General features: G+C 35.8%; 1 protein-coding gene across 1 annotated transcript; it reads left to right on the forward strand.

Moving 5' to 3' along the window:
* Nucleotides 1-4,495: 4,495 nt before the first annotated feature.
* On the forward strand, nucleotides 4,496-12,081 carry LOC125668951 (mpv17-like protein 2). Its single transcript, XM_048903391.2, has 5 exons — nucleotides 4,496-4,696; nucleotides 7,418-7,582; nucleotides 11,345-11,421; nucleotides 11,606-11,734; nucleotides 11,824-12,081. Exons 1-5 carry the CDS (start codon nucleotides 4,531-4,533, stop codon nucleotides 11,839-11,841), a joined length of 555 nt encoding a protein of 184 aa, XP_048759348.2. The 5' UTR covers nucleotides 4,496-4,530; the 3' UTR covers nucleotides 11,842-12,081.
* Nucleotides 12,082-12,668: the final 587 nt, after the last annotated feature.

Below are 12,668 nucleotides of genomic sequence, written 5' to 3' on the forward strand. Positions count from 1 at the left end.
ACTATTGATGTTCACTAGTCCGCAAAGCATTTCACTAGTCCATCCAGTATATCATTAAATAATCATTTTATTCAATAGTATTTAATGAAACCAAACACATCACAGTTGCAAGCAATTCATTTTCTGACACCTTCAGAAGAAAAAGACCACCATACTTTATTTTGCATTCGAGATCTTCAGAAGCATACAGTAACCTCCGAGTTAATCCTTTTATAAATGTCCATAAGTGCGTTCGAGATCGACGTTACCATTGTTTTCGTGCTCAGTTCTTACAGTCACAGGAGTTCGAAATTTTATCAATAAAGTCAATAAAATTCACTCGATTTACCAAGCCATGAGCTATAGTGTTACAAACTCCTGTGTTTGAGTCGTGAATGACGAGAACATGTGCGCACAAACGTGCTTGTTCTTAGATCACACTACTTGCAGTTCTTGCACCTCGAATCCGTTCTCGTGATGCGTACTCGGAGTTCGGAATCGGCAGGAATTTGTGCTCGTCGAAAAATGGCGCTCTCGAACGCACTCCATGTGTTTGAAAGATCAGGATGTCATAGTCACGCAAACACTTAATCATGCAGGTAATCGACCATAAGTTCAAACATCTAAGAGACTCAGACAAATCTTGCTAAAATCTTAACCAATTCAAGATTGATTTCCGGATTTTCACTAGTCCGTACAGACTAGTGCTATAGAGAGTTTACTAGTCCGACGTTTTTTACTAGTCTTGGACTTACGGACATGAGGTAATTTCGAACCCTGGGCTTCTTTGTCTCATCAAGGGCGATAATCCATATAAGTTTAATTGAGATTCTATAATTTGTTAAAAAATTATAGTGCAGAAAACAAAATTTTCTCCAATTTCAGTCTATTTATAGCCACTGTGACTTTGACCTTGTGACCCCGGAATCGATAGGCTTCTTGTCTTACTGAGGGTGACAATCGATCTAAGATTGATTGAGATCCTATAATTCGTTCAAGAGCTATGGTGTGGAAAACAAAATTTTCTCCAAATTTCAGTGTATTTATAGCCAGTGACCTTGACCTTTGACGTAGTGACCCCAGAATCGATAGACTTTCTGGTCTTACTGAGGGTGACAATCCATCTAAGTTTGATTGAGATCGTATAATTCATTCAAGAGCTATGGTGCGGAAAACAAAATTTTCTCCAAATTTCAGTCTATTTATAGCCACTGTGACCTTGGCCTTTGACCTAGTGACCCCAAAATCGATAGGCTTCCTCATCTTACTGAGGGTGACAATCCATCTAAGTTTGAATGAGATCCTGTAATTTGCTCAAGAGCTATGGTGCGGAAATGAAATGTTGATGCGTGCCCGCCCAAAGGCACTTCATCAGATCATAAGCCGAGTTCGACTTCATCGCAACTCCGCTAAAAATGAAACACTAGTCAAATAATGTTATTCATTGCCAAGGTATTTGGGATATTATACTGTGGCTCAAACAGGGGGTGAATGAACCTGACAGTATGGGAAGCATATAGTGGAATCAGACTTGTGATGCTGGAAATCTATAGTGATTAATAAACTATACATGTACAAGATCCATAACTATTTTTTTTCTTCAGTTTATGAGGGAGAATCCTCATGTCTCTTTCATCTGTAGACAAATAAACTGTAGACAAATAAACAATGTGTTTTGACCAGAGCAATTTCCAATCCTTTTTGCAGCATAAATTCAACATTGTGGCAACTGGGTTAAACTTTGATAGTGAAGTAATACATGGCAGCACCTTATCCCATGCTCTTAAAATTTCTGTTTGACACACACTCATGACATCCACTCAAACATTACAGAGTGCAGCAAAATCCCATTGTAATAGGGGATTCAAAATGGATAACTGGTACAAAATATGGTACATACTATTCGAAAAGGATAATGAATTTGACATATTGATGTCTTGGAAAAGGAAATTCTGACATCGGGGCTCTAAGCGTTTTCAAACATTGTCATTTGATAAAAGTGTTCTACATTTTTAAAAATAGAGATTAATATGTCTTTACATACATAGGTGAGAAAGTTTCCATTATTCCTAGCTGAGACATACCATGTATGCGCAAAAAATTCATAAACAAATATCAAAATACTCACGTAGAAAATGTGGACCTTACCGTCATCAAGCGCAGTGAAACACGCCATTTCGAGATTTTCGCCGGCGAAAGCTCGGTAACAGTAATGAATAAGGTACACTCATTTTGTATCTATTTTGTGACTTTCTTTATTAAAAGGAACAGTTCTCTAATGTGTAACGTGCAATTACTACGTAATTCAATAACTTGAAGCATGAAGCAGTTTCACTTTGCAACCGGATATAAGAAATTTTATTTCGTATTCCGATCCCGATCGAAAGTTGTTGACTGGGAATGACGTGTTTTAATTCAATATACATGTAACACCAAGCATTTTTATCACATTAAAAAAAATCAAATATATACACATACACAATGTTGTAGAGTTATTTCTTGTAAATTTTCTGAGGTTTCGCACCATATTCGATATTTCGCGCCACGGTGTCAATAGGTCTTGTGTGCAGTTGTCGTTCGTTTCCCTATCAATGTTTATAGGTGACGCTGCGCTACAAACGACAATTTTCAACCTTATCTTTTATTTTTCTATGTATATCAGTATCAATTTGATCGAAATCTTGTATTCAAATTGATTTGAATACAATATCATTGCATTTACTTACATGTCAATTATCAAAATTAGATTAATTCAGAAAAGTTACATGGATTATTTAATGGCGGATGTTTATAAAAGTTTATGTTGATTTACCTAGGAGTAAATCAGCTGACACAGAACCCCCGTTGACGACCACTATACAAATCAATACAAATTACTACGCAGAAAAGTGCGTGATGACCAAGGGAGATTGAACATAGTTCAACTCCCAAAAATCACATATTTTAGAACCAATATCATAGAAGTGAGAGGCAACATTCTTATCAAGTATGTTAAAGGTCCGCTGGTTCCCTACTATACTTGACACGACTCGGGGACACTTCCTTATTATCCGTATCATATTTCTAATTCGGGTGCGTATTGTAAAACCGTCATGTTTTTCAAGTCAAACATTATCGGCATAATATTGTCCCTGGTCTATTTATTCCTGTATATATGTTTGTTTATTGTCATTGATTTGATTTGCATTTGAATAAATGACCATTCTTATTCCCTTAAGATGGTCGTTACTGTTATAGTTTCACAGGGGTGACAAACAAACATAAAGGCAACCTTTGTTATTGTATGGTATCCCTCGACATTTTAGATACTTCAGAGTAAATATAAAGAGAAAAATCACATACATTGTATTTTAAAACCAATGTCATAGAAGTGGGAAGCAACACGATCCAGTGGTCATTATATGGTACATGTACTTTATCATTGGCTACAAAAAGGGTAGCGATACCAACATGTTACTAAATAACAAGAAGTGAAACACTGATGCCACCGGATTACAACACAGTGGAACTGTAAGGCATTGTAGTTTGTTTTTCTTGTTTTGTTTTGTTTTTTGAAAATTTCTAAAAATTAGTTCAAGGTCACAAGGTCAAGAAATCTGGTGTCGTTGGAAAGGTCTTCTCATAAAAAAAAATGCACATGCTAGATATAAATGCAGAACTTCTTACAATTTGAAAGATATCCATTTACGGATCTGCAAATAGCAATTCTTAACTTAACTTCTTCTTTTTTTTTAAATAATAATTATCTTGTCTCATAATGTACAGCAACAGTGAACATGTATATCATATACAAGTACACGTGTACAATGCATATACTGCAAATATGTTAATTCATGCGAACATGAGGACATTCTCTAAATGAAAACAAAATGTAATCTGTGCTTTATTCCATAACTGTTTATAAATAAATAGTAACAACCTTATATCAGTATCCAATCAAGTAATCACACGGGGAAAGGATTTCAAGAGCGAAGGCAAAGGAGCAAATCTGCGATGGCTAAGGTGTGATGTAAGTTCCTCCGCTCTTGCACTTTCGCTCCTATGCCCTAAACGCGAAGAACCGAAAAGGGTAGCGGCGTGTTCAGAACGGCTTATTGAAATGATATTGGAAGTATTCCTTTCTGACACTGGCCAGTTGATAAGCCTTTTAACCATTTACGAATTTCGTCTAGGAAACCCATCCAATGTGACGAACATATTACATGTATATTTCCTTTCACAATTATAGCCCATTATGATTTGGAAAAGTTTTTTTTTCCACTGTATGACTAATAATGTACACTTTGTTACAAGGCAACATGCAGATAAAAGATTTTAAACTACCGGTATCTAGTCTTAAAAAGGATAGTCTAAATGACCGCGTGTTTCTGGCATCTACATTGCATGACAAATTGTGTAACGCCTGTATTGGGTATATATAAATGTTCTAATCATAAGTACCGAGTCATCTCTTCTTTCTCTTGACCATATCAATGAATGCGATATATAATCCCTGATAAGGCCACGCCATGATAAGAGTATATTATCATCTTGAGAATACACGACAACAAAATGTCCACTCTACTCAGACAGTTGTTTTCTAAGTACTTGATCATAACAAACACAGTGACTAGTGGATCTTTGCTCGGACTTGGTGACGTCATAACACAAAACCTGGAGATCGAATATGCTTCCAGAATGGGTACCCCGGAACAGATGTTCGACACCAGCAGAACAGGTACAGAGAAACCGTATTCTTTCTTTGTATTACGTCCACCTTTCGAGAATTTTTGAATTGACACATTGAGACGTTACCAGCTGAGGTTCCACAAAATTTGCTAGCTGCATGGCGCTTCTTGCCGTAGCACTGGGAGTTTCTTATCGGGACACCGTCTGCCGTTATATGGAACCACGGATTTTATAAGGTCTCATCTGAAAGACCCGCGAGTCTTACTTCTCAATGCCCAGTGTTTAGTGAAGGAGCCGTCAATACCTATTGTTTTCACTGAGTGACCTAGGTGGCATGTTGCTATTGGTCTGCATTCAACGTCGTGTGTTTATAATTGAACATATTTAGAGCAGCTTCTTGATAACCACCCTTCCAATTCTTTTAAAATTTGGTATGAAGCATCTTTGGTACATACCTCCGCTCCATATAACAATGACACACGTTGTAATCGAATTAATTAAGTACCTCTGCGATAATGTCTGATTTAAAAATACGCTTAGAATATCCAGAAATTATTGACTTCGTTAAACATTTTGATATTCTTTGTTTTAGCGAGACAAAAACAGAGACCGCAGATGAAATTAACTTACCAAATTATACGTTCATTGCTAAACACAGACATAGTTTTGCAAATCACAAATCAGGTGGGGTTATTTGGGGTTTTAAAAGATTACCTTTCTAATTACATTACACCTATATTTACAGACTGTAAATATGTGCAATGCTTTAAAATTGAGAATGGCACTTTGAACTGCTCTCACGGTTGTATTTTTGGAGTTGTATATACACCCTCAAAGGTTTGGAAGCCTTCGATGAAATCGAAAGAGAATTTTTAGAAATGAATGCATCTCATGATAATATTTGTCTGATTGGAGATTTTAACTCCAGGGTTGTCGACGAAGATAATTATTTTGAAGTAAACGATTTTTCAGAGTATGAAATCCATCTAGATTATTTTAATATAGATTATCTTACGGACATACACAAGTTATATGAGATGAAAGTCAGTCGAAAAGGGAAATCATTTGACAAAAAGAAAAATAATTACGAGAACTATCTTTTGAATTTTTGCAAATAATATTGAATGGGCGACTATAAAAAGTCGTTGTAGACTATTGTATCAGTTCTCCTGAAATGTTACAACACGTGAAGAATTTTCAAGTACTAGATATTTGTGATATCTTTTCAGATACTCATTTACCTTGGGGCGAAAACCAGTCGCACAATCTATTTTCTTCACCCCACGAGAGCGAAAACTATGTGGATAAAATCAATTATGGCCGCATGAAAAATATGAATATTGATTCTATTAATGACATGTTGAGAAATCCTGAAAATATTCAGAGCACAAATGTATGTAAAGACACTGTTGATAAAATATTTAGCGATACAGCAAATATTATGTTAGAGTCTGCCAAAATGACGTTTGGTGTCAAAAATGGTGTAAATAGCATCGAAAATGAAAATAAAAGAGATTGGTTTGATAATAGCTGTCTAAATGAAAGAAAACAATAAAGAAAAGTCAAAAGGCTTGACAAAAGATGTCAATTTATTTAAGAAGAATGTTGTACTGCTGAAAGAAGATGTAAGAAGGTATTAGATTCTAGTATTAAGAAATATCGGAGAAACTTAATCAAGAAAATACGAAATACGTAGTTCTAACCCTAAAGAGTACTGGAAAATCGCAATCAAATGGTGGTTGTAATTTTAGATAGCTGTTATTGTGATGAAGATGTGTATCAAGATGTTTTAGAACAGAGTGATTTTGTTAATGAGATTTTATCAAATGAACCAGATACTGATGTTGAAATACTTTAAGCTGTGAAAATTCTAGAATAGATGAATGAGTGGATTGTAGCCTAGACAAAACTTTCTACCTTTTCACGCTCGCTTATTCACTACAATATCATACCAATCTATACGATAAAGGTAGCACACAGGATCTGTACAATTATAGACCTAATACCCTTTCAAGTTGCATGGAAAAACTTTTCACTTTAATTTTGTCCCGACGACTCAATGATTTCTCTGAAAATTTTGATGTACTGAAGGAAAAATCAAACAGGCTTTAGAGCCAAAAATTCTACATTTGATGATATGTCTGTACTATATTCACTTATTGAATTGTGCCTTCTAGCTAAAAAGATTTTTATCCCTTTATAGATTTCAAAAGTGCTTTTGATAGTGTTTAGGTAGCTGCAGAACTGTAGCTCTCCGGGAAAAAAATTATGTTGACAGACCGGTCTGTCAACATAAATTTTTTTCGGAGAGCTACAGTTCTGCAGCTGGTGTTTAGAAAGCTGGGTTAAGGCGTAAATTATTACAGTACAACCTAACATGCAATGCCTTGTGGTTATTTATGGCAAGCCCTTTTATTATTTATTTGAAAAATAAGACATCTCTTTAAATTAAAGAGATACCTCTTATTCTAAAGAGATATCTCTGTAAAACGAGATATATCTCTTAATTTTAAGTATCTGAACCACAGACTATTATATGCATGCACGTGACCTCCCTCTCTCGAGGTGAGGCCTCTACCGATTGAGCTAGCCGTATTTAAGAAACGGGATGAAAACACCAGGGGTTCATGAATAGCGCCAATTTGAACTGCTACTTGTGACAGAATAAATTCATCAACTAGAACTTTTAAAATTGTATTCTTGTACATTTTTTGTTTCTATTGTTAAAACCAAGAATTTACACTGAACTGCTGTTTGTTTAAATTACAAGGTAGAATGTTTTTGATGGGGTTGATGCTTGGTCCGTTCGGTCACTTTTGGTACACCAAACTCGCTGACAAACTGGTTGTCGGATCAGGACCGAAAGTGGTACTGAAGAAAATAGGAGTGGATCAAATTATTTTCACTCCCATCATCACATGTCTATTCTTCGGTGGTAAGTAACTTGCATTCCCATTGGGGTCATACATTGTAGTTAGACTTTAAACGTTTTACATTTTAGTGTTATGTTCAAAGTCACCAATAAACCACACATGAAATTGAAAAATCTCACCAGTAACCAAATATTTCAGATTAACAATGCCCATTAATTTCACCAGTAACCAAATATTTCAGATTAACAATGCCCATCCATCTCACCAGTAACCAAATATTTCAGATTAACAATGCCCATCCATCTGACCAGTAACCAAATATTTCAGATTAACAATGCCCATTAATTTCACCAGTAACCAAATATTTCAGATTAACAATGCCCATTAATTTCACCAGTAACCAAATATTTCAGATTAACAATGCCCATCCATCTCACCAGTAACCAAATATTTCAGATTAACAATGCCCATCCATCTGACCAGTAACCAAATATTTCAGATTAACAATGCCCATCCATCTCACCAGTAACCAAATATTTCAGATTAACAACGTATAACTAAAATGGATAGTACGTTACATACAGGACTGGGTGCTATATCTGATGATGGTCTATTGTAAATATTTATTAATTTGTATTAGATATTTTCGTCTTTATACATTCTATAAACTTTAAGAATATCCCAGCTTTTATCAAGCCAATCCCGTGGTGATCCGGGTTAGAATAGGTCCTCAGTATCCCCTTGCTTATCGTAAGAGGCGACTAAATGGGGGGGGGGGGTGTCCTTCGGATGAGACCGCAAAAAACCGAGGTCCCGTGTAACAGCAGGTGTGGCACGATAAAGCTCTGTCCATGCTCAATGGCCATAAGCGCCGAGCATAGGCCTAAATTTTGCAGCCCTTCACCGGCAGTGGTGACGTCTCCATATGAGTGAAATATTCTCGAGAGGTACGTTAAACAATATTCAATCAATCAATTTACCGAGCCATAAAAGCATTTAAAGATTTACACTGTAATTGTTCAAGTATTTTTAAAACGGCTGGGATTCCAACCCAAAAGAAAATTCCGAAAACTTATTGCACATTTAATGGACACCACCAGTCATCTCCCAAACGATGATTTGGCTATTGCATAAAATGTAAGAGGAGTTCTGCGGACCAGGTTCTTCTATAGAAAAACGTCGTTTTTCAACCCCAATTGGCCCCCAGGGTAAAAATGAAAATTCTGAAACCTTATTGCACATCTATAGGACACCACAAACTACCTTCTAAAAGATGATTTGGCCACTGTATAAAATATAAGAGGAATTCTGGGAGCCATTTTTATTTTGTCAAAAAAAGCGCATCATTTTTATTTTACCCCCACTTTGCACCCAGGGTGAAAATAAAAATTCCGAAATATCATGGCACATCTACAGGACACCACCAATCATATTCCAAAAAATCCAGATTTTTGTAGAAAAATGTCCCATTTAGCCCCTAGGGTGAAAATATCATTACACATCTACAGGATACCACCAATCATCTTCCAAAAGATGATTTGGTTATTATGTAAAATATTTGGGGGGGGGGGGGTGTAAGAAAAGAAAAAGAAAAACATCGTCATTTTTCTCCCATTTTGTTCCATGGGTAGGCCCTAAAGCTGAATATCCCGAAACCTTTATTGCACGTCCACAGGACACCACCTATCCATCTTCCAAAATATTTTAAATTGGTATCTAAAGAGGCGTTTGAGGAAGAAGAAAGTGTGACAAGCGGACGGGCGACCCGGGGTACAATATACTCGAACTTTCTTTAAAAAGTGAAAGTATAAAAAGAATCAGGGACCTATAAGATGTCTTTTAACGTCATATCATGGGGATCAGTGGCGTAATTAATTGTGACGTCATTAATATGACGTTCTTTGAAACGACTGAAAAGACTAGTCTGCATTTTCGTGGATGTTGCAGAATAACGTCCGAGGTTGTCAAGTTTACCTAAGTATTCTTATGGCATTATTTCAAGTAGGACCTGCACTGGCATTACGTGAATAAATACCACTAACCTTTTCACTGCCGCACGAGAAAGCCTGTTTGAATGACCAACTGCGTCGTGACAGTTTTTAGTTACGTTGGAGCTACGATGTAACTTATCTGTGACGTCATAAACGCTTATCCTATAAACTAGCTTTTGTGATTATATCAACTTACAACAAGCCCCTATTAGTTATCTAATTCTAATCAGGGGTGTGAAAGCATATATTCCGAGTTCTTTAGCATTAATTTTTTCCATTGTGCTGATAATACGCAAAGATATGCAGATAACCTGAACAACAACATTAAGCTTTTATTTGAAATTGTCATTGTAATCTTAGAACTCTCTCTCTCTCTCTCTCTCTCTCTCTCTCTCTCTCTCTCTCTCTCTCAAATAAAGTGTAAACAGTCTTCTTCAACGTAATGTAATTGGTCGGACTGGTGTTGTAACGTAATCGTTATTGAGTTGTTGTCAAATGAACCCACAGCATAAAGATTTTTATAGCAAAGTCATGTTGAAAAGTATACATGCCATTACTTCTATTCCCACCAAACTGATCCCTAATCAACCTTAGATAGCGAATTCATTGCTTAAGTAACCTAAATAACGAATTCGATTTCCATGTTAAACAAATTTCCGTCCTAAACATAACATTTAGCCCCCCCCCCCAGATACAGAGACGGAACCAGCCTTTTATTTTAAGTGATCTCCATACATTTCGTGGAAATATTTGGTTATAGCAAGGATGGGGAGGAGGGTCCCAGTTTGCTCTGTCTACGGCAATATATGTAATACATCATTGAGAATAGTTTTAAGATCAATAAATGTTAAACACGTGCTAGGATTTATTCGGGTCTTAGTTAACAGTGTTGTATCATTGTGACTTATTCGGGTCTTAGATAACAGTGTTCTATCATTGTGACCTATTCGGGTCTTAGTTAACAGTGTTGTATCATTGTGACTAGATAACAGTGTTGTATCATTATGACTTATTCGGGTCTTAGTTAACAGTGTTGTATCATTGTGACTTATTCGGGTCTTAGATAACAGTGTTCTATCATTGTGACTTATTCGGGTCTTAGATAACAGTGTTATATCATTGTGACCTATTCGGGTCTTAGTTAACAGTGTTGTATCATTGTGACTTATTCGGGTCTTAGATAACAGTGTTGTATCATTGTGACTTATTCGGGTCTTACATAACAGTGTTATATCATTGTGGCTTATTCGGGTCTTAGATAACAGTGTTGTATCATTGTGACCTATTCGGGTCTTAGTTAACAGTGTTGTATCATTGTGACTTATTCGGGTCTTAGATAACAGTGTTGTATCATTGTGATTTATTCAGGTCTTAGTTAACAGTGTTGTATCATTGTGACTTATTCGGGTCTTAGATAACAGTGTTGTATCATTGTGATTTATTCGGGTCTTAGATAACAGTGTTCTATCATTGTGACTTATTCGGGTCTTAGATAACAGTGTTATATCATTATGATTTATTCGGGTCTTAGTTAACAGTGTTGTATCATTGTGATTTATTCAGGTCTTAGTTAACAGTGTTGTATCATTGTGACTTATTCGGGTCTTAGATAACAGTGTTGTATCATTGTGATTTATTCGGGTCTTAGATAACAGTGTTCTATCATTGTGACTTATTCGGGTCTTAGATAACAGTGTTATATCATTATGATTTATTCGGGTCTTAGATAACAGTGTTGTATCATTGTGACTTATTCGGGTCTTAGATAACAGTGTTATATCATTGTGGCTTATTCGGGTCTTAGATAACAGTGTTGTATCATTGTGATTTCAGGAATGGGGATACTTGAAGGACGAGGAATCCAGGGTGCAACCAGTGAAATTAAGAATAACTTCGTAGCCGTCTATTCAGTAGGGATAATTTTTATCATCATTTTCTTCCAACACCGACCAATATTTCAACGACCTATGACATACACATAATGTTATAGATTATACGGTCTGGAAACATTAAACTTATGTTTTTATTTCTAACACCTCTCATTTTGATCTCCTATATGATACCTGTAAGTACTTATTGACGATATGTTTTTAGGTAGATTGTTGTGTCTGGCCGCCGGTTCAGTATTTTAACTTTCACTTCGTCCCTGCGAGATTCAGGAGTATCTACGTTTCATCTATGACGCTAGTCTGGAATACGTTTCTGTCTTATATGAAGCACAGGGTAAAATATGTTTAAAAAATTTGGAATCGTCGACAGAGAAAATATACTTTTTAATTCATTAATTTCAGAGATGATCCTCTTTCTTTCAGGGTATAGCTACACAGTGATGGAGACACAAAGAACCTTTTAGGGTTTAAATCTCGGATACGTGTCAGGGAAACAGGACAGACAGAGGATTTCCAGTGGAAAACTGCAATTCAATATTGTAGCAATTTTTAGCTCCAATCGCTTCACATCGTGAAATCCATATTTGTTGTGTCATGGCTTTCTCGTCTTATATTAATTACAATCTATATTTTTGATGTACGTTAATTTTTTTTAAATGAAATAAATTCTCCGTTCCTGGATTCTTCTACTTTCTACACTTCATACAAAATCTTAAAATCGACCAACTCATTTAAAGGGGCGGATCTTGAAATTATCAGGTGGTTGACCACTTTACTTTCTTTTCACTCTTTTATGGTTTTTACCATTAATTATTAATCGGGCTATTTTAGGTTATTGTCGATGGTATCTGTTGCCATGGGTAACGGGTCCCTTTACGTATTGAGAATGAATCAAGCAACTATATAATAATATGCAGGTGGATTTTGATTAATAATTCACAAATCAGTTGGCAAATAGCTCTTCGGGGCTAATTCAATTATTACAATTAAAGATTGTTCAATCTATATATACTATTCAAAATTTGATAAGGATCATAGATATTTTTCTGTTTAAAAAATTAATAACTGCATAACTGGCAATATTGTGTCCAAGTGAAATCAAAAACGTCTTCAACAAACTTGCACGTGCATTTCATGCCACACGGAAATGTGTTTCTCGTCACAGTTTATGCTTTTGCTACCATTGCACGATTTTCACTCAGGCATCGGTGTCTGATTCTAAAATTTCAAACTCACTTGAGTGTTTACACTACGTTTATCAACACAAT

Source organism: Ostrea edulis, chromosome 4 (assembly GCF_947568905.1).
Source record: "Ostrea edulis chromosome 4, xbOstEdul1.1, whole genome shotgun sequence".
NCBI lineage: Eukaryota > Metazoa > Mollusca > Bivalvia > Ostreida > Ostreidae > Ostrea > Ostrea edulis.